This window comes from Sminthopsis crassicaudata, chromosome 5, assembly GCF_048593235.1.
Source record: "Sminthopsis crassicaudata isolate SCR6 chromosome 5, ASM4859323v1, whole genome shotgun sequence".
Classification (NCBI taxonomy): Eukaryota; Metazoa; Chordata; class Mammalia; order Dasyuromorphia; family Dasyuridae; genus Sminthopsis; species Sminthopsis crassicaudata.
In genome coordinates, this window is record NC_133621.1 from 107,476,102 (window position 1) to 107,499,722 (window position 23,621).

The 23,621-nt window shown below is 34.0% G+C and overlaps 1 protein-coding gene across 3 annotated transcripts in view; it reads left to right on the forward strand.

Annotated features, from left to right (window-relative positions):
• CNOT4 (CCR4-NOT transcription complex subunit 4) overlaps positions 1-22,282 on the forward strand; it is a 171,283-nt gene extending 149,001 nt beyond the window's left edge. For 2 of the 3 annotated variants that reach the window (XM_074267842.1, XM_074267840.1), the window contains exons 11-12: positions 19,596-19,808; positions 20,528-22,282. In XM_074267842.1, the coding sequence (XP_074123943.1) occupies positions 19,596-19,808; positions 20,528-20,829 (515 nt within the window). In that variant the 3' untranslated portion in view covers positions 20,830-22,282. The remainder of the gene's footprint in view (positions 1-19,595; positions 19,809-20,527) is intronic. The other variant, XM_074267843.1, reaches the window with a different exon arrangement.
• The last annotated feature ends 1,339 nt before the right edge of the window (positions 22,283-23,621 follow it).

Consider the following 23,621-nt stretch of genomic DNA (forward strand, 5'->3'; position numbering starts at 1 on the left):
TTCTTACCCTTCTATAAATCTCACCAGTTTTTTAACCTAACATTTCATAAGATTTTATTTATTTATTTATTTTTGGTATTTGCATATTTTTAAGGACAACTTTTGTTTTCTTTTTTCTAGACATGCTTAAAATGTCAAACCTTTTGAGGATAAGATACTTTTCATATAACATAGTATATGTTAGAATTCAAGAGGATATATAAAGTTATAACTACTTTCTAAGTATTTTGTAAGATGTTTTTTAAAAGTTTATGGCTTATTTTACACTAAATTCCTACTGTTACTCATGTTTAGGTGTAATTTTCCTTAATAGACTAAACAGATAGTCATTCCCTGGCTAGACTATGACTAACTTTTCCAAAGGGGGGGAAAGACAACATGAACATTGACCATGTCATTATCAACCTCTCTTCTCTCTCATTATGACATAACCTATAATCTTTGAAACTATTGTGACTTGACAGCAGAACAGAGGAGTTTAATAGACTTTGGAGTATCTACATGGACCTTTGGAATTTTGCATGATTTCTTTTTCTTTTTTCAAAGCAATTTTTATTGATATCTTTTAAGTTTATATTACATTCATTTCTGAATGTATCCTTCCCAGCAAACTGTCCCTTAGAATAAAGAAGTTAAAAAGAGAGTAAACACCTGAGTTCAAATCTGGTCTCAAGCATGTACCATTTCCTAGCTGTGTGACCTTGGGCAAGTCACTTAACCCCAATTGCTGGGGGGGGGGGGGAAGAGGGGGAAAGGTGTTCAGCAAAATTAGCCAAAATATTGAATTGAATTGAGTTTGACAGCAGATGCAGCCCACACTCATATTTCCCCAGTGTCAGCAATGAAGGAGAGGGAAATACATTTTCTCAACTTTCCTGTATAGTTTTCCATATTTTCGTTATTCCACTCCGAATCATTTTCATGTAAGTCTTCCCATGCTTTGCTCTATTTTTCATATTGGTCATTTCTTAGAGTACCTTAATATTTCATTATTTCATTTGCTGATGCCTTGTTTAATAATAATTCCCCAATGAATGGATACCTACTTTGTTTCTAGTTCTTTAGCACCATGAGAATTATTGCAATGAATATTTTGATATGTAGAGAAACCTTTCTGTCTTTGACAGGGTATATACCTAGCAGTATAGGTATATACCAAAGGTTCTCAAATTACGGTCCGCCGGCCAGATGTGGCCAGCTGCGGCCAGCTGAGGATGTTTATGCGGCCTGCCTGGTTATGGCAAATGGGCTGAGGGGCAGAGACAAAGTGTGAGTTTTTGTTTTTACTATAGTCCGGCCCTCCAATGGTTTGAGGGACAGTGAACTGGCCCCTGATTTAAAAGGTTTGAGGACCACTAGATATACTAACTGCAAAACATATGGGCATTGTAATCAAGTTTTTTTCTTCCATAATTCCAAATTCATTTCTAGAATATTGGATCATATCAAAATTCTATTAGCAGTGGCTTAATATGCATCTCTTCCATCAGTGACTGTACTTATCTTTCATTATAGTTCCTCATTAATATTGCACTTAATAGGTACATCTTAAGGAATCTCTTGTCTTTTTGGGTGATTAATTAAAAAGTACAAAAAGTATGAACTTTTATTTCATGCTACTGCTTCTTGCAACTAATATGTCATCTTCTTGGGTGCTAGAATATTATTCCTTTAGTCTTTTAGCAGGGTTCGGTCATGATTTTGTTTTTGCAGATGAGTGTTATTATTGAACTGGCAAATAAATTTTTAATATCATGTAGGAATACAATGTAAATACATTGCTCTGTTTTGAAGGAACACATTAGGCGAGTAATAGTTTCCTGATTTCCAAAAGCAGGAGTATGTAATATGAAAAATTTGAGATCCTCAGAAGATAGATTTCCTATAAAAGTGCAAGTAAAACATGATAGTATCACTTAATTTTCCAAAAGATATTATAATTCATTGGGTTTTTTTTGTTATATAGTTTTTAAGTCCATCATTTTTTTCATTGCTATATGCTTAGAAATTGATTTTTAAGTTATATGTTATTGAAAAACTTTTCAGTATTATATAAAATAAGAAAGAAACTACTTTTAAGTAAAGGATAAAAATAGCCTTTTAGTACTTTTCAAAAGTATTATGCATTCCCTAATGTTATTCCTAGTGCATGAGATTAGTATCTTTACAGGGAATCTTCAATCCTTATATAATGTGATTATGTAACTGTAGTAAAGGTTAATTAATACTAAAGATTATTAAAGTAAAATAATAAAAATAATCTGGAAATGTTAAGACTGGGAAATTTGCAAAGTTATATCAGTTGAGTAGATATTGGGGATTTCAATTAATGGTACAAAATGAAGAATGTAGGTAGGTTTTTGCATAAGAACTAAGGACTACTTAAAGAACAAGGGGTTTAAAGTCCTTAGTGAATGTAAATTGGATTTAATCCTAATTAGTGGGCTGAAGTTGGTGCCGTTATGAATGGATCACTGTCACAGTGACTACTGTGTGAGTAAATCTATAAAAGCAATTATACTATATTGTTCAGTTTATAAAAATGGAATGATGACTTTTTAAAATGTGCACATTTCATGATTTAGAATTGTTAAATGCATTTTGAAGTCAATGAGGCCTTATGAAGACTAGAGGTTGTTTTAAAAAGCTTTTTAGGACAATAAAGGACTACCTTCATTTTCAATTCTTGTTTATGAAGTCCAACTCTTTAGAAATAAAAAGTACCCAAGTTCTTTATTAAATTTCAGTCTTTACTGCTTAATCCCAATTCTGGTGTTCGCCTTTCCCTTTTCTCTTTTTTTTTTTCCTTTTTTTTCTTTTCTTTTTTTCTTCTCCCTCGCTCCCTTTTTTCTCTCTCTTTTCCTCCATTTTATTTCCTCTCTCTGCAAACATTTTGGTATTTTTGGGTGTGTGTGTGTGTGTGTGTGTGTTTTTTCCCCCCATTTACAATGCTAAGAACATTGGGCTTTATTCCCAGATTCCTTCTAGTAGTATTTGCTACTTTTCAGTGTTCTGCTTCTACTGGCAACAGTCTGAGACTTTTAATGGGTGAACTTCACACAGCTGTTGGTTTGTTGACAGCTCTCATTTGAGAGCTGGTTCTTTCTCGTGCAAGTAATTACTGTCTAGTCCACTCAGCCTGCTGTTATTTATTTAATTTGTTTTTATTTAAATATTTTTAGGCAGTTGGGGTTAAGCAACTTGCCTAGGTTCACACAGCTAGTAAATGTGAAATCATGAAAAGATTTCCAATATTCTTTTTAATCTTGACTCCTCTTAAGCCTAAAGGAACATTGCCAATTTTTTCTCCTTTTGACAGTTTTTAAATGCATTTGAATAAAAAGAGATTTTAACCCCACTTGTACAAGCCCACAGTTTATTCAGAAACCTAGGAAGTTCAGTTTTAGGTCAACATAAAACATTATAATATATAGGTAGTTGCACAATTATTTTCAGGAGACAAATCCACAATGAATTATTAAAAGAAGCTAGATATATTTGAGAAAGCTGGTCCTCTTAATCTTACTTTCACTGATGAATAAGCATTGCCTCCTACAAAACATCATTTTTTACATCCATTATTGGAGAAGGAATACTGGGCAAAACAGTCTGAATCAGTATGCCATTTTGTATGTTATTTATTTACTTCTTTGCATTCAAGATTATTTCATTGGAAATGTTGTGAGTGGAATGCTTTTCTTGTTCAGCTGTTGTTTCTTTTGCTTCATGTAGCAATTGAAACCACTTTTAATTTAAATACACAACTTAAATAATGTACAATTAATTCTTATCTACTGTAAAACTAAGAACCTTCAACATTGGATCAAAAACATGGTTTTACCCTCTTCAACATTCTGTCTCTTTACAGTGGTACCATGAAATATTGAATGTTTCTATCTAAAGTTGAAAATGAAGATATTGACAATTTGAAATTCTTAAAGTTTGAATAATGTATATCTGCTTGCTAACATTTGTGCTTGTGGCATTTATATTTATGTTGTTCACTCTACAGACAATGAGTAAGAAATAAGCTAATTTTCTATAGGTTGTGTTCTTAAATATGAACATTCCTCTTGACATGAGTTCCATCTGTTCTACGAGGACACTCATGTGAGCTATAAATAAAAAAACATTCTCAATATAAGTTTCTCCTTCAATATCAGGAAGGAGGAAATTTCCTTCTAGTTCTCTTAAACTTTGGTTTAGAAGTAAAAAGGTATAAAAGGTATAAGTATAAAAAGGTAATAAAAAGTATACTTAATAATCATTGGTTGGTATCCTAACTCATTAATATTTTAGCCTAATTGCTGACATGTAACAGTCTCTTTTTACAGTGGTAGGAATTGTACCCACATGATGTTATATATGCTATCAGACATTTATAAAGAATCATATCCCATATCTGAATATAATTAAGGTTTTTACCATAGAATTTTTAGAAGTCTGCCTTTTGTTAAAAGTATCATTGTATACTTTTTGTATATATATGTATTACCATAACTTTTTGTTTTGTTTTGATAAGCAAATATTGACAACTCCTAACAAATAACATAATGTTCTGTAACTTGATTCCAAGCAAAACATTGATTGTTCATCTGCCTTTGGTTATATTATATAGTAACATAGATTTAGAGCTGAAAGAGAACTTTAGAAGTCACAGAGTCTAGTTCACTCATTTGGCAAATCTGAGGATTCAAACCATGAATTAAAACATTGTATATTACATTATGCTGCCTGATATCATCAGAACAAACATCCCAGTGGAAATTGGATTTGAATTGGCCTTGAAGAAGAAATAAAATGTAAATAAATAAAAAAGGAGAAAGACATTTCTTCTGTGGCAAACTACAGGTATGAGAGTATTAGAAATGAACCGGTAAGAAGGCAGGGCTAAGAAGGGTAACAAAGTTTGTTGGACTAGGAAAATTGTTTGGAGATTGACATTGTGTGGTACTAGAAAATATGATGGGAGATAGGACTAGAATATGTAGAGTTTTGAAAGTGAGGCAGACTTGATGTGGCATTCATACCACAGACATTCATTTTAGTTTCTTGAGAAGGGGAGAGGCATGCTACAGCAAGTTTAATCTGACAGTGGGATTAGATTGGGGGTGAGGATGATACCACATAGAAGGATTTTGTAATAGTCTGGGTATTGGATTAATTAGAAAGCTTGGATTTAGACAGTAGGGGGAAGAAAGAGATAGAAATCTTGATTTCTTTATATGATTGCAGATTTTAAGAATATTAAACATTTGGTTAGAAGGGAATTCGTTGGTAACTCTTGAAAATGCAGTCTTAATTAAATAGGGATTGGAGCCATATTGGAAAGATTTTATAAGAAAGTAGAAAGTCAACAACTTGGGAGGAAAATTAGGGAGAAAAATTGGTTAAATGTGAAAGAGGAATGTCTGGGTCTAGTGAATGTTTTTCAATTTGTTTTTAAAAGATTAGGTCTGAACATATTTGAAAACTGGTTGAGAGGAGCTTAATTAGAGATGCTTTAGAGAAAAGCTAAATATGGAAAAAAGGTACTTCTGGTGTTACAAAGAAGGAGATTTAGAACAAGAATGTCTTTTGTATTGATGAGAAAGAAAGATAACAAATAAGATCATTAGAAAATTATAGATGTTATAGAAGATGGGATTTGTAAAGGGACAACAGGAAGAAAGGAGATACCTTACTCCTTGATCCAGTGACACTGACTTGGATGTTGTACAAACAAGATGCTTCATCTTTTGGCTTCAGGCATTTGTCTGGCTATCTGCCATGACTTGCCATGCTCTCCCTTTTTAACTCAGTCTACTGGTGACCCTGACTTCCTTTAAGACCCACCTAAAATCCCATATTTTTGTTGTTTAGTCAGTTAATTGTGGCCAACTTTTCATGACCTCTTTTACGATTTTCTTGGCAGATAGACTAGAGAGGTTTGCCATTTCCTTCTCCAGTTCATTTTACAGATGAGGTATACAGGGTTAAGTAACTTCACTGGGGTCACAGAACTAGTAAATATCTCAGGTTAGATGGATATATAAGTCAAAAATGTACTGATAATAAATCACAACTACACAACCTCCATATTCAGTTATGAGATCCTATGTGGGATGGCGAATCACATTTTTAGAAGATGGGCCCTAGAGTAGCAAACATGAATGGTGTTTAATCGGGGTTTATGCAGCACACTTAGTGCTAAGGAGTGAAGATGCAGTTTCATATACATATTGCAGAATCCTAGATTCTCAGATGTACATGAATGTGTCCACTCTGGTTCATGGCCCCTTTAGGAGCTGTTCCTAAGTGTGGGTCATAGCTGAAGGGCTAGTCAATTCAACCATTGTTCTTGGCTCTTCTAATCCACCAGATGTTCCGCACCACATAGAGATTGGACTTTGAACTCCTCAGAATTTCCTTAGGTGAACCCTGGAACAAGGTTTCTCTCAATAGATCGCCTAGAATTATAACTGACTTTCTGATTATAGTTGGACTCTTTGTTTTGATGGTAGTTTAAAATCCTTAGTTGGTCAGAGATTGTTAAATATGGTGGTTTTTAAAGTCAAAATAAAGCAGTGAATCTGTATTTACATGTTAACCCCTTGCTCTAAAGCATAAACTCCTTAGATGCTATTAATACTAAATCCTTAGCCTTAAAGTTAGATAGCGCCTTCATCTTTTTTCCCCTCCTCCCCCTACCACATGTACACAAAATCCCTTCAAGGCTCCTTCTTCTGGACATGTTTTCTATCTTCTTTTGCCTCAGTTTTGCATAACTTCTGCCTGTCCTCAAGGCTTATTGCTATTCTTCATTCTCTTTATTAGGTCATATACATGTTGTAACAGAGGCCTTCTGGCAACTGTTATTTGATGTCTTTGTATTACTATAGTAAAAATGCTCAGTTCAACTAAAATATATATCATAAAATGTAATTCTGTTCTAATGATACTCTATAAGATATTGCAACTTCTTAGAAATGTGGCTCATCTTGATGTTTGTCTTGCAAATTACATTTATCCCAGTCCTTCTTATATGCATTCTTGATTGACTCTTGTGGTTCAGGCTTAAATAACCTTTTTTCTCCTTTCTCCATGACATTTTGTATTATGCATTATGAATTAGAGCATCCTGATGATTTTGTGTGATTATTCCATTGTTGAGTTAGAGTTAGTAAGGCCCACAGTAGCTACAGTAACTTGACTTCCTAGTTATTTTCCTGGAAAGATTATTTGTGTATTTCTATGACTTTCTGCTATATGCTTTAAGTCTTTGTGAAATCCTGAAGTTGTATTAATAGAATTTCAGAGATACAAAGTTATTCTTACAGATTATTTAGTTCACCTCCTTCAATTCACATGAAGCAATTCAGGTCCATATAGATTCTGACTTAACCGAGGTTGCAAAGATAATTAATGGCAAAATTAAAACTGATTCATATTTAAACTAATATTCCTCTACTGCATCATACTTTTTATAATCTTAACTTATGCAGAGCAATTCTTACAAGGTATAAAACAGACAAAAAAGCCAAATAGTTACAGTATCTGACAAGTCATTGGAGTCATAGACTTAACCAGTGGAAAGGAAATTCAGAAGTCATTTAGCCCATCCTATTCATTTTTCTTGAGGAGAGAGGTGATCTACACAGGACATCTCATTGATGTGGGCAGCTGTTAGACATCATCTTAAATAGTAGCACAAGAGGTTGAGTTCTCTCCATAGATAGTGTCAGAGGTAATTCATTATCCCTGGCTTTTTTGCTTCCAGGACAGTACTCTGCTGAGTACAGATGAGAAAACTGAGGCTTAAAGAGGTTAAAATAACTTGCCTTAGTAATAAATAAAATGGATTTTAGTTACTGATGCCATTCAGATGCTAGAAATAAAGGGGACATATTGTTGGTAAGCTCTTCTCTCCAAGTTTTCTTTTATACTTTTTTTTTAATGCACTTTATATACATTGTTGATGCCTCACAAAACTGAAGATGTGAAATACAGATATTACTATCCCTGTTTTATAGATCAAGGAATTGAAACTTAACAAGATTCACTTGCTTGGGAATGATCACCCAGGTAGTATCAGAGGTGGGATCCAAATCACTGATTCCAAATCTAACAGTAGTATGTTTTCTTCTTGAAGAGTGGATAGAACTAGGGAAGGCAGTTCTCTTGATTGCTCTTGATTATACCATTTTCCCCCAAAGAAACTAAAGCTTACCTGTTCCTTTTAATCAATCATCAAGCGTTTATTAAACATCTGCTCTATGGCAGACCATATGTGCTGAGAATATGAGGACCAAAAAAAACCAAACCAAAACCCTAAAGTAGATCTGGATCTTAAGAAGTCTACATTCTATTAAGGGAAACTACAAATAAATACAAAATATGTACAAATTAAATAAAAGATAATTTTAGAGCGAGGGAAGCACTCTCAGTTGTATAATAAGAAAAAAATGCCATGAAAGAGATGACACTTCAGCTGAGTCTTCAGGGAGGCTAAGGATTCTAATGGAAGGGAAATGAGAAAGGTACATTCTAGGCAATGGATGATCCTGGGCAAAGGCAGAGAAAAGTCTGGAAAGCTATGTTGGAGCCAAATTATTAAGGACTTTAAATGATATAAAGAGAAGTTTTTATTTGATCCCAGAGGCAATAGGAAGACACTAGACCTCTTTAACAGTGACATTTCTATGGATAGACCTGACAGCTGTGTAGTTCTCCATAGAAATTAGAGGTTTTTGGTCTGTTACAGTGGTCCGGGATATGGACCAGGTATTTTATCAAATGAGATAATATTTGTAAAACACTTATCACACCAATATAGAGTGCCTAGCATATAGTACAGGCTGTACAGGTGGGTATTTCTTTCTTAGTAATACAGTAATAGCTTAAACTAAGGAGGTGGCCATGTGACTGGAGAGAAGGAGATGGATGTGAGAGGTATTAGAAAACCAGAATCAGCAAGAACTGACTACTGATTAGGTAGGTAAAAGGGTGAAGAAGAACTAAGACACAAGAATGATTCCACAGTTGTGAGCTTCAGTGATAGAAGGACATCCTCATCAGAAACATGTATATACACACAGAGAGAGCTAATAATGAATTGAAGAGGCTCTGGGGTTGCATCAGCAAGAAACCACAGACACTGTAAGAAATGACCCAACAGGGCTGGCTTGACAATAATGATCAAAAGATGAGTGATTACATAATCAGAGTTGAAAAAGACCTCAGAGACCATCTAATTCAAATCCATACCAGAACCAGAATCTAATTCCACATCTACTTGATAAGTGTTTATAATGCCATTGTATCAGAGAAAAAAATTTTCTAAGATCACTCAAGGTGACTCCAATCAACCTTGATTATAGGCAGGGCAGGAATCCTTTTAATGTGTCACCAACAATTTATTGCATCTTATAATTAATACAATTTAATGTTTCTTTCAACATGATGGCTAAGAATCTAAAAGGCAGAAAGACAGCAATATGATTTCAGAATCCATCTTTGAAGTGTTAGTTATAATTCAAAACCTTAAAAAGTAGAAAAGTCCTTAGATGTTATCATATGCCTCCTGAAACTTTAGAGCAAGAAGGTTTGGATATCTGTTTCCTCATCTATAAAAAAAGGGTTAGACTAAATTATTTCTGCCATTCCTTATAATTTTAATATTATTGTATCGGATTGCCTGTCATCTAGGGGAGTGAGTAGAGGGAGGGAGAGGAAAATTTGGAAAAATGAATACAAGAGATAATGTTGTAAAAAAAAAAAATTACTCATGCATATGTATGTCAAAAATTATGATTATAAAAATTAATTTAAAAAGAAGGAAAAATAATAATTTTAATATTATGTAATACTGGGAGATTCCCCCAAATTAGAATGGGAAACCCGTAAGATCAGTAGTTGTATTGAAGTAAAATGGGATGAGGAAGGCGGTGTGGTGAAAGAGGATGGAATTTTATCCTTAAGATCTCTTTGAGCCCCACTTGATGTGATTTACCTGGCTTATATTATATTGCTTTTTTAACTTAAATCATTTATAAATTTGCGTTGTTATATTAGGAACAGGGATATAGTGAACTATCTACAGATCTGGATGTCTCCAAGCTGAATCTGATAGCACTGCTAAGGAATGTTATTGAGGGAAGTCTTGCTTTTATATGAGTTGGATCTCTGAAGTTCCTTCCATCTTAGAATCTGTGATTGACTGAGTGCCTGGGAAGTTTTCTTAACTGTATGAAATAATAGAAATCTATAAGATTTTAAAAGAGGCCCTATTATTATTCACTTTATAAAGGAACATTGTAAAACTGTCAAAGTCACATCATTGCTCTACCCTCTTTTGTTGATATTCATGGGTTAGTTTTGTTATCTGTGTACATTGAAATCATTGTGGATTTAAGCTATAACTGGATCAAATGAACATAATACTTGATAGTGTGACATTTGCTGCCACTTAATAGTTTTGAATTTGTAAAGTTTATTGTATAAGGAACTATTTATTTTCTCCTTGGCCAAATGCTTAAAAGTTTGGTAAGGTGGTTGTCAAGCAAAGACAATGCCTTGGCTAAGAAAGGTTTTTGATAAATACGATTAAATGAATCTCAGATTATAATATATAGTTCTCTTTTTGTTTAAAAAATAGAACTGCCTTTTGAATTAATTAATATATGACATCTCATATCCAAATCTATCATTGTTCATTAGTGTCGGGACAAATCCATAAAATACCTTTGTCATTTCCAACTTTGTCCAGTAGCCTGACCATTGGCTCATCCCATAAGTTTTCAGCCCTGTGGTTAAGGGTTTATTATATCTTATAGAGTCCAAAATATCAGTTGAACATCTTTGCTATATGACCTTGCTATTATATCTGCATGCTATTTGACTTTCTATAGTATTCATTTGTCAGATATTTTCTCCACCACATCTTCATGGAATAGATAATAGCTTCCATTGATATTTGAGACTGTGATCATACAGTGTTTAAAAAAGGTTTTTATAAATCGTTGTGAATATCTTCAAGCTCATTTTCTTGCCAGGTATATCAGTTCTTTAATAGCTAGAGAATAAAGCTTAGTTTTATGATTGAGGTGCTTAGCAGTCATCCTTCCAAAATGATAACTATTGTAAGTGGCAGGGTTATGTGTAGACCTTATTGAATTAGTAGAGAAAACTCAAGTATCTAAATTCATAGGATTTTTAGATTTGGAGTTGGAAGAGTGCTAGGGTCATTTATTGTAACCTTCTTACTCTATAGCCCAGAGATGTTAAGTGACTGTGTCCAGATATCATATGGGAAGTGAATAGCAGAGGTTACATTTTTCACCCAAGTTAATCAGTTCCTCTGGAGTTTATAATCCAGAATTTTAAAAGTAGTGATTGATTCTGCTACTGTATTTAAACTTTCTTCCTTGAACATTTTATTGTGCTTAATATGTAAAGGTCTTATATTCAGTGTTGTGGATTCATTGATAAAATATAATTCTAAATTGTAAAGGAATTTGCAAGTTGTAAAAACAAAAAAGTTCTCCCCAAAATATAAATATTGAGGAATGTGAAAGAACAGTTTACATATCTCACTATGTTCTTATATATGTTAGTATAGCAAAGTCTAATTTTTGTTTTGTTTTTTGAGCATTTGCTATTTATAGCTAAAGTAGGCAAAATTTTAAAATGAATATTCTTCCTTACTTGATTTGTAAATTCTTATTGTGTTAAATATGATCTTGTTTGTTGATGAAGAAATGATCCAGAACACATAACTTGTTTTGTTAAAATAAAAATTCAACTTCTTGTTTTTTGGTTGTTTTTCTACTAATACATTGTGCTAAAAATATACTCCAGATATCTATGATTGATCCATTAGATTGAAAATTGTTTGCCTCCCAAAGATTTTTGTAGACATCAGATTGTTAATTTTGATTTTCTGAAGTTTTAAAATTAATTTAAAAGGTGTCAGATTAAATCATTGTTTTAATGTTCAGTGTATACTTTATAAAAATGAAATGTCTATCTTTAAATTGTTGTGAATGAATACTGAGATTACATTTTGTGTAATTTTTGTTGAAAAAAATAATCATTTTAGTCTTTCATTTCTTGACTGATAATTTAATCCTAAATCTGCTCCATATTAACTATGATCAATCTTGTTGGAATTGAATATTTTATTGAAAATATTATGTTGCAGACCAAATCTAATTATGTAGGATGTAATAAAGTCCTTAGAAGCACATATATAGAATAACTGCTAGAGGCTCCTTCCTCCTTTCCCTCCCTTTCTCTCTCCCTCCCTCCCTCTCTCCCTCCTTTTCCCTCCCTTCCTTCTATTGGATACAATTCAATTGGGGTTAAGTGATTTGCCCAGAGTCACACAGTTAGGGAAGTGTTAAGTATCTGAGACCAGATTTGAACTCAGGTGCTCCTGACTTCAGGACTGCTACTCTATCCACTGCACCCCCTAGTTGCTATTCCCAAAAGTTTTTCTAGAATTTTATGCAAATGATTCTTTAAAGTATGTATACAGAAAGCTGTGCTGCAGAAACAGCAAAGTGCTATGGTTTAAAAAGCTATGTTAACAGATGCCCCCATTGAAGCTAATGTTTTCCATTAGCAGCATGGAATCAAAAGCGTTTTTAGTAGTTGAGAAGCATGCTTCCAAAGTTTGGCCTGTCAAAGGAGAGTCATAAAGGACAGTTAGAGTCTCCTGGACTCCTAGAGTAACTACATGAACTTAAGCTCCAGTCAGAGTGGAAAGTTTGTATTATAATGTAATAAGAATATCTTATTATTTTGTTGTCTTCTAAGCCCTTTCCCTAATCATTATCAAGGTTTTCCTGAAAATATCTAGAAAGTAATTGAAAGGTAGTAAACAGTATAGACTTGGTCAAATCATTTAGTCTTTTTTGGCCTCAGTTTCCTCATCTGTAAAATGAAAGGGATTAGAATAGATGCCCAAGATCTTCTTATTCTGTTGATCTTATGACCTGAAGTTATAGCTTTGAAAACTGGCTTCTGACAGAGAACAAAGTATATGTCAAAGGAAACCTTGAAAGAATGTTTTGGGCAAGAGATTTGTTGAATTGATTAAGATGGATTAAAATTGAATTTTAAGTTAGGAGAAAGGAAAAAGTCTATATGAAACTATAAAAACTGAGACTTAAAACAGTAGTATCAGAATAAAAAAGAAATAGAGGGCTTTATTCTATATATAAGGATCACTTTGGGCCCTGTAATGACTTAATTTTGAAATGCAGTATCCTGTAAATAAATAAATAAATAAAGCATAGTATGAATTATATTTTATTGTATTTTTATGCATTTTATTAAATATTTCTTAATTGCATTTCAGTCTGGTTTAGCTTGCACTCCAGAATGTTGTGGGTCAAATGACACCATTAGGACTCATCTTTAACACCTCAGCTCTAAAGAACAAAATACACACACACACACACACACACACACACACACACACATCATACAAAGACAAAGCAGAATGAGAAATGCTATTCTCAGATGAAAACAGTATGGCAGCTGTTGGTAAGGGGAAATGCCTTTAGAGGAAGCTATCTATTATTACAAGGTATGCAGCAGTATAAGAAGATAAATTACAATCTTTCTCTTCCACTATTATTAGAAGCTGGTTGTTTTTTTCACTTACTCTATCAAAATCTCACAATTTTAAATCGTTTAGCTTTACACTTAAGAGACTATTTTTGTTGGACCTGATTCCTTAGGCCATATTTGTTGTATAATATGGATATCCATTAGTGTTTAGCTTCATTCCTAGAAAGTGTTTGTAAACTAAATTTATGTATTTTTTTTATATATATATATATATATATATATATATATATATATATATATATATATATATATATATATATATATATATATATATATATATAAAAGAGTTCTGTGTTATTTTCTAAAAAGCCATTGTTCCACCTTCCCATTAGATCTATTTTGTTTTAACAGATTTTCCTGAATCTGATTATTTTAAGCCTATAGATTATTATGGCTTTCTTATATTCTTCCTATCCTGAAGTCCTGGGAAAAGATTGCTTTTAGATTTTTGGTTTTGATTAAATAAAAAGGATAAGCATTATTCATTTATCTAGGCATCATATGACTATTAAAAAGGGTCCACCTTGATGTAGCCTCAGGTAATTTTTCCAGCCTCTGTAATACATTTTCCCCTTCATAAATCCTGTGCTTCAACTGAACAGCTTTTCCAAGCACACATTTTATTTCTCCTCCTTTATACATTTATTCACTGTCCTTATACTTTAAAATACCTTTCTTCTTCCACTCCATCTGTTCAATATTTATCTTTGAGTAAAGTGAAAGCTTAGTTACCATCTTGATGAAATTTTTTCGTGCTTCTGTCTAACAAGATAATTTTCCTCCCCTGAATTAATTATCCTGGCACTCTGAACTTCCTGCCTTTTTACCTTTTATTTTATGGACACGCCTGTTTCTCTTCTGGATAGCAAGTTCCTAGAGTCAGAGCCTATCCCTTTGATTGTTCTTTATTGTTTGTGTATGTGTTTATTTTTTACAGACCTCTTCCATAGTATATAGAAAAATTTCATCTTTATACATTCCGGGAACCAATTTTTTTTTTTTTTTTTTTAAATAATGCTGAAGGAATTTCTCATTTGTGAGGTTGCAAGGAGACAGACTTCTTAAAATTCAGATACTGATGAAAATGACTTTTAAAAAATAATAAAGAATGGTTTAAAAATGGCTTTCCTAAATAGTTGAGTCTCCATGTGAGTTATAGTGGCAGAAAGAAATTATGTGAACTTTATAGAGAAATTAAATCAACATTTAGGGGGCAGCTAGGTGGCGCAGTGGATAGAGTACCAGCCTTGAATTCAGGAAGACCCGAGTTCAAATGTGGTCTCAGACACTTAACACTTCCTAGCTGTGTGACCCTGGGCAAGTCACTTAACCCCCGCGGGGGGGGGGGGGATATCAACATTTAGATTTACTGATTGAGGCTTTCTGAGATTGGTCTTTTTAGGTTGGTTAGATCAGGAATATTTCTATGAGTGGAACTCCTTGGTCTTTGAGGAAGAGGAGAGAACTTTGGACATAAAGCAAAAGAGTGAATATAGAGGCCAGCAAAGAAGAACTGAGTAACATAAGAATTTTAGACTAAAGGTGCAAACTAGGAAACCTGAAGTAAAAGTCCCTGAAGATCCTGAATAATGAGTTAATCTGTATCTCGGTAACATAGGTAGTAATAAGAATGACTGGGAATGGATGAAACGAGACTGAAAATAACATCCTAAGGAAGGCAAAACATGCCTTCAAAATGGAGGTTTTGCATGATTCTCAGGATTGGAATACTAGAAAGCTTTTAGAAGCAAAAAGTGTGTGTGTGTGTGTGTGTGTGTGTGTGTGTGTGTGTGTGTAAAGATTATTCTATAACATTTAGGTGAAGATTTTATATAACCAAGTATATAAGCTGCATTAACAACAGTGCTAATTCCTTGATAGGAATTGTAGGTTTGTTATTTTCTCATTGAAATGTTTCTACTACATCATCACTTATATATGTCAGTCTGATTAATAAAGAACCAGGAACCCTTCATTCTGCTGACTGTACCCTATATTTGCTAAATGATCGTGTCCAAGGCATTTGGCATTTTCTTGTTTTATGCTTTTCTCTAAATGGAGAACAGTATCTCATGAGCCAGTTAAAAATTAATACCTCCAACATAATTTGTGATTTTATATATAATTTCTAACAGTTTTACTAGCTACTTTACTGTCATTATTCTGGTTTTACCTTGATGTGTCAAGATTTTTTTCAGTATGTGAATTAAATCATTTGTGAGTATTTGCAGGCAATCCCAATTTAAAGACACAGGCTTCCAACAATCCATGAGAATAGTCAATTTTTTACCTTGTGCCCCTCCTACCACATGCCCTCTCCTACTGAACTCTGGCAGTGACTGACTGTACTATTATTCTGGAATCAGATTTAAAGTTGAAAAAGGACCTCTGAAATCATTAAGTCCATCCTTATTTCACCTCCCTCCCCCTCCATTTTAAATATCACTAAGACCGATACAGATGTGTGTTACCTTTGGAAAATCACTTAATGTCTCTGGGCCTTTCCTTGTTTTACAAATGAGAGGTATGACCTAGATAACTTTTGAAGTTCTTTGTAGCTTTAGCTTTAGAATCCTGTTGTCCTTTGGCAGATCCTTTACTACAGAGCTAGAATTTCACATCAGATTCCCAGACTCCAAATCCATAACTCTTTCCATGGTACCATATTACCACTCAAACAGGTCTTTATATTGTGTTGAAATGTTATTTAAACCTTGTATTTTTAAAAAAAATTTTTTGTGTGTGTCTCATTTTCTTAACTAGATTGTAAGCTCTATAAGAGCAGAAACCTTGTATCACATGTATTCTTACTCCCCTAACTCCGAGCACTTTGTTTGCATGGGGACATTTATACGGTAGTTACTCATTAAATATTGTCTTGATTCATTTTGTTCAGTCTTACCATGCTACTTTCCAGACTCCAAATTGGAATCATTTATTTGTTTGCATGATACCTAAGAATTAAAAAAAAACCATTAGAACTTGGGAATGGATAAATGGTATTAGAAAATATTTTATTTCAGCATCCATGATATTAGAAATTCTGAGGTGTTAAGCAGAAAATTTGTTAGCTGAACTTTTTTCTATCTTATGCCTTGTTACCTTTAATAAGGAAAGTTCAAAATGCTTTACATGTTTTATTTATCCTCACAACATTCCTGATTGTAAATAGAAAAGGAGCACAAAATTAAACTCTCTCTCTCTCTCTCTCTCTCTCTCTCTCTCTCTCTCTATGTCTATATATATACACACATATATATATGTATATATAGTATAACACAAAATAACAAAATAATTGAGAAAATCTCAATCAATTGCTCTCTGAGAGAGAAAAATTGATTTTCATATACCTATTTGAAGATCTGAGGAACCCAAGTGATTGAATCAAGTGAGTAAACTTTCCTTCTTTGGCATTAGGGAAAGTGTCTTAACTCTTGGGTTATTAGCAATTTATTATAAATATTTACTATAACTACTTTAAAAGTGCATTCTGAACTATTATATGACTTTATTCTTATGACAATCCATTAGGAGAAAAATAGAGGTCATATCTCTTAAGCATTTTAATGGATCTATGGAGGACATTTCCTCTATCAGTATAGAACTTCTTACATGTGATTCTTTTCTTATCTTCCCATAAGTCCTTCAAAGAGGACCAGCTAATATGATGGAAACCTTCCAAGGATCTTTTGATAGTAATAAAATAGCCAGGCCATGTCTTTTATACATTGTTCTTTCTAGATGAGTAACCCATTTCATTTTCCAGTTTTACTATTTGTGAATGATATATCCTTGCACATAAATTAGAAATAAGAAACTTTTGTGAGGAGTCCAATCCTGGAAAATTCTGAGAGACTTTTTTTCTCTGAATCTTTTTGACATTTGTATGCAGATGGAACATATAGATTGTCTGTCTTTAATTATGATCTTGAACAGGCCCCCTTCTTTTTTCATCATATTTCTTTATTATCCTTTATTTTACTTCTTTTGCGTGATTCTTTCCTGATATGTTTTATTACCATTTGGGTGCCTGTAACTGTCTTTTTTGACTCATCAACTCATCAACCCTTCCTTAGTGAACTCCTAGGGCATTTCTTTGTATAATATAGATTTTTATAACTTTTCTAAGAAATCTTCATTGCTAGATAATTTCATTTGTCATATTTTAAAAACAAGAATCTTAATTTAGTTTTACTAAGTAAAGCTTACTTTAAAGGGAAGATGTTACAATTATATTAATGCACAATGCCATGGCCACCAACATAATTTGTAATTAAGCCTGTATTAGGATTTTGACCCATTAAAGGAATCTTGGTAACTGGATTATGCTGGTGGGGAAATCCTTTTCTGATAATTATTAAGCTCATTTTGTTCTTTTGCTCAAATACTCCCTGTGGTACTCAGGTAGTCCCTAGGCTTCTTACATGCTCTGTGTCTCCAGCTGGTTATCTCAAGTTACTCAGTTTGTTTGTTTTTTTATTCTTCTGTTTCTTGCCTCCTTCCAAACTTGGGCCTCACAAGCTCTTTGACCCATTAAAAATAAGTTTGCTCTCCACAAAATGCAAATATAATACATGGGTAGTATTGTAAATGGATTAGTATGTTTTTAGATTAATTACAAATAGTTATACATAAGTATGTGTATAAAATAGTAAGTTTTAGAAAACCTAAGGTTTTTTAAAATAAATACTTAAAATCAAATAAAAGTATCAGTAATGATTCATAATCAATTTTAGAGATCCAGAGATTATTTAAAACCTATAATCATTGTATCTGTGTCTGCTTTCAAAAGTGGAGTGGTCTTATCCTTTGTATTTTATCCCATTTATTATTATTGTTGTTCAAAAGACACACAATTGGACTATGGATACTGTAACTCTTACCAACTAGTTGGACTATGTGGATTTGAAAAACTAATTCATACTTTTTTAGGAAATACTGTTTCCTTTTTTAGGTTCTATAATGGAAGGTTTCATCTTGGTAGTAAATTATCATACATTTGATGGTAAATTAAAATATGTTCAGAAGACACTGGCGTTGTGAGCAGATTAAATAGCACTACTTTGTATGATTGGTAAAGCCATTTGAAGTTAGTAGTTAGTTTTCTGTTTGATATTATTCTAAAAGATCTCTTTGACCTGATTCCCTTCATTCTTGAAATTAAAGGAAACACCTGTCTTTTCCAGTAGAATGTAAGCTCTTTGAGAGCAGGGGATTTGCAGAGTTTGAGTTGTTTTGTTTTGTTTTTTGTTTTTGTTTGTTTGTTGTTTTCTGTTTTCCTGGTTTTTTTTTGTTTGTTTGTTTGTTTGTTTGTTTGTTTTTTCAGTTTTTGGTATTTGTATCCCCAGTGCTTACCACAGTGCCTGGCACAGACTGAAGGCATTAAAGATGTTTGTTGAATTGAATTTTTTCAAATTCAATAGCCCATTGCTACTTTCTCCCTCTGAAATGCATCTCCAGTTTTACAATTAGAAGAATTTGTGATTGCTTTCTTTTCTATTAATTGATGTGTTTTTTGATGTTGTTGTTGTTCTTAGATCATTCTTGGCTTTTCATTTTAATGAGCTCAGAAATAAGCCTATATGTTCAGCTTTGTACTCTTTTGTCCTTTGTTAGAAAAGAACAGCTCAGCAGCCTGAACACCTCACAGACTGAACCTTCATCTTGTTGTTACAAAATTGTGTTCTAAAATACAGATGACAAAAGGATAAAATTTTGGAGAAGTTACACAAGGGAATTCAATTTCCTGCCCTTTAAAGGGTTATTTTCCCCCTTTCATTTCAATGACTGAGCTCTTAATTGCTTAAAATCCCAACCTATTTTATCCTGTGAGAAGGCAACCCATAGTAAGTGCTTAATACCAAAAAATACAAAAATAAAAATAAAAATCCCCGCCCACCAAAGAAGGACATATGTTTCTAACTTCAGCTTTTTATTTTTTTTTTTTATCTTTCATTTTTTGTTGGTAAATCTCCCAGACAACAACAGTTCTGTAGAGAGTTTAAATATGAAGGAATGGCAGGACGGGCTAAGGGCACTTCTACCCAACATTAACATCAACTTTGGTGGACTGCCCAATGCTTCTTCCCCCTCCAACGCCAACCACAGTGCACCAACGTCCAACACTGCCCCCACGGACAGCCTGAATTGGGACAGCCCTGGCAGCTGGATGGACCCCGCCATCATCACAGGTAACTCTCTTGCTCCTTCAGCTCCACTGACTACCATCATGTTGGTATTTAGCACAAGTTAAATCAGCAGCTGAAAGCTTGAGTCATTATGCAGTGGTTTCTTCAAAATAGTCTTCATTTCACAAAGCTGTAAGCGCCGGGCGGCCTTGTGCAATCTCTAGGTGTGTGCGTACTTGACTTATTAGGGCTTTCTCTGTGTACCTAATACTTTTCATAAAGCAAAGTGCCTAATACACTTCTATAGGTCCAAGTAGGTATTACTTCTGAAAACATGTGTGTAAAATTAAGGTCCTAAGGCACCAAATGGGCTGACTTGTATATTTTAAAAGGGACATACTCCACTTGTTTATAAAGCTCTCTTTTATAAGGCTATTCTATTTACTTCTCTATCCCTATTAGAGAGGGGAAAGTGCTATTGAGAAATGTCTCCATAGAATTGCTGGAAATCAGTTTTGTACTTCTGTCTTTACTGAAGATCAGGGACTAGGCCCCTGTTTTTGGAGGGGAAGGCATGGGCTTTTTAAGATATGGGTATCCTCAAAAAAGCCTTGGTCATGGGTGAAGGGGAGGCAAAAGGTTTCAAAGTTGTTTGGGGAAGGCAAGTATGGTTTAATATGGGTGTATGTATTTGTACAAACTAATCATGTTTTCTGCTTGTTGAGTTAATTTCATTTTCTGTATAAATTCAACAATTTTTCCCCTTTTTCTTTTCTTGTCAGGTATCCCAGCATCAACAGGAAATAATTTAGACTCTCTTCAAGATGACAATCCTCCACACTGGCTAAAATCCCTTCAGGCCCTCACAGAGATGGACGGCCCCAGTGCTGCTCCATCACAAACCCATCACAGTAACCCCTTCAGCACACAGATCCCTCTGCACAGAGCCAGCTGGAATCCTTATTCTCCCCCTTCAAATCCCACCAGTTTCCATTCCCCACCCCCAGGCTTTCAGACCGCCTTCAGACCACCCAGCAAAACCCCGACAGATTTACTACAGAGTTCTGCACTGGACCGCCATTAGGGAAGGAGGAAAAAAAAACCATTAGAAATGCAGGAATTGCCCCGCCCTGTCTCCTCCCTCTCAACTTACCCACAGTACCCTTCTCATAACTTTCTTTCTGAAGAATACAGTTCCTGATCAACTCTTTTTTCCCTTTCTTCCCACCCCCAGATGCAATGCGATCACAGGGTCATTACCATTTTTTTTTTTTTTTTCTTTTAAACCAAAAGAGTTTTTGCTGATCCGGTGTTCAACCAACACTGTTGATTATTTCCTAAAATGCCTTTTAAAGAGGAGAAAGAGAGAAAGTCAGAGAGAGAGAGAGAGAGAGAGAGAGAGAGAGAGAGAGAGAGATTGATTTTGAATGAAATTAAAGGGCAGTCTTGATGCTTAGAAAATTACTGTTTGTCTTTTGCACATAATGATGACATTTTCTGCATTGCAGAAAATGACGATTAATCTGTAGAAGGTCATTTAAATGAGTAAATGCAGAATCAACTGCAGTTTCAAAACCAAATTAATTTAAATGAGATTGCTGAATATATGGGGGGAACAGTGGTCTAGGTATCCATCTTATATTCAGCATATCACTATGCAGGGAAAATGCTTCTTTTATTTTAATCTTTTTTTTTTTTTTTTTTTTTTTTTCTTTTTGGTAAGTTGTCAGGGGGGACTTAATTGTATCTTTAAGCAAGAGAGTTGACATGGAAGTTGACGGAAAGACAAATTGATCTGTAGAAGTAACTGGCCTGTTGCTAAAGAATTCATAAAGAAGGGGGAAATGAGATTTAAACAATTTTGGCTTTAGATTTAAAGTTTTAAAAAGTTGGTTTTTTTTTTTTTAAGTATTCGATTTAATACCTAACATATAAACAATATAATTATAAGCAGCCGAAATACAAATGATATTTTTGTAGTCTTTCTGTCTCCTCTATCAGTCTCTCTCTCTCTTTCTCTTTCTCTCTCTCTCTCTCTCTCTCTCTCTCTCTCTCTCTCTCTCTCCCTCTCCCTCTCCCTCTCCCTCTCCCTCTCCCTCCTTCCCTCCCTCCCTCCCTCCCCCCATCTCTCTCTCTCTCTCCCTCTCTCTCTCTCCCCCTCTTCCTCTCCCTCTCTCTCCCCCTCTTTCTCTCCCTCTCTCTCCCTCTCTCTCTTTCTCTTTCTGTCTCTTTCTCTCTTTTTCATTCTTTAATTCTTTCAGTCTTTTTTTTTTTTAAAGTTAAATTCACCTGACTAGGGCACTCTGGGATAGCACTGCATTGGGGCCATATGATCACCATCAGGAGCGAAACCTTTGACCTCCTCTGCCTGCAGCTTTTACTTAACCCTGTAGTTTCTGGACATTTGTGCAGTATTGAAAAGACAGGAAAAAAGAAACATAAACATGGTTATAACCTGACGCTAAAACTAAAAACAAGGAAATGTACCTCTTTCTTCAGAATTAAAACTAAAATCTTAAATAAAACACAAAACTTGATGACCTTTGTTTTTTTTTTTTTCCATTTTTATTTATATTTAATGTATGGGTTTTAAACAATTGTGATGATCAGTCAGTGTTGATTTATATTTCCATTTGTTATAATGGGAATTAAATCTTCTGCATGTAAAGAAATTATGAGATCAAGAAATAAAAGAAGACCATTTAGGCCGGGGCTCAGTTCTTGTTATCCCCTTTCCTCTTGGAAATCAGCATATCTGACCATCAAGATCTTCAGCAACTTTAAGCAGAAATCATCTGTCCTCACTACTGAGGTCTTGTAAAGAACGCTCAAATTCCAAATCTTTCTTAACTCACAGTGTTTGGTGGGACAAATAATGTCATACCATTGAACAAAATGATATTAGACAGAGCTCAGGTTTTCCTGATACCAGGAAGAAATCTGCCTGGTTTCTGTCTAGCCATGGATTAGCTAAAGAAATTCAGATCTCTCACTATTGCACTTTCAGCCTTTGTGCTCCATTAAAAAGAATATTTACAGTTTGGATATCAGATGCACAGATCTTCAAAATCGTAGCTCCATCCTGTAATACATTAGAGGATGGAATTGACCACTTCTTGGTTTTCTTTTATATTTGTACTGTACTTATAAAAATGTTTAATCTTGCCCTTAAGAGTATTCTAAGACATGGAGTTTGACTATGGAAACTATTAATCCGGATTAAAACTTTGTCATCATAGATTTGCATTGGTTCAGTGAAAAAGTTGATACAGTTGTGAACTTGTTTACTTTGTTTTTAAACCAACACAAAACTATATTGGAATTGGATACTTGTAAAATGTATTCATGCTGTTAAGGGGTCAATTGGGCCTTGGGTAAATCAGTGAAATTGTCGCCTCTTTCTGTAAAATGAGTTAGACCTACCTCTCTGTGATATTATTAAGATTTAAGAAACTAACACTTGAAAAGACAGAACTGCTAAATGTGCTGCCACATGTTTTTTGGGCTTCCAGAAAACAGGCTTTCAGGACCAATGTTTGTTTTGACACTGAAAACTATGATGCATTTAAGATGAACAAGCTTTCAGAAGTCCAATTCAGGGCATCCCATATGGTATGATGCTAGTCAGATTTCTCTCCTAATTCAGATGAAGTACCTTTGGTTATCCAAGTGAGAGCTGAGTTCATTGGTACAAAGATTTAAATATTGAATCACTGAAGCCATTTGTCTGTTTCCTCATATATATTTTACCCAGTTCCAGTGGCAATAAGTAAAGAGTGTTTTTTGGTTTTTTTCACCCAAAGGAAAGTTAAGAGAAATTTTCATCAAAGGGATAACTCTGGAAAGTTTTGTCAATACTTCTTAAGAAAATGGGTG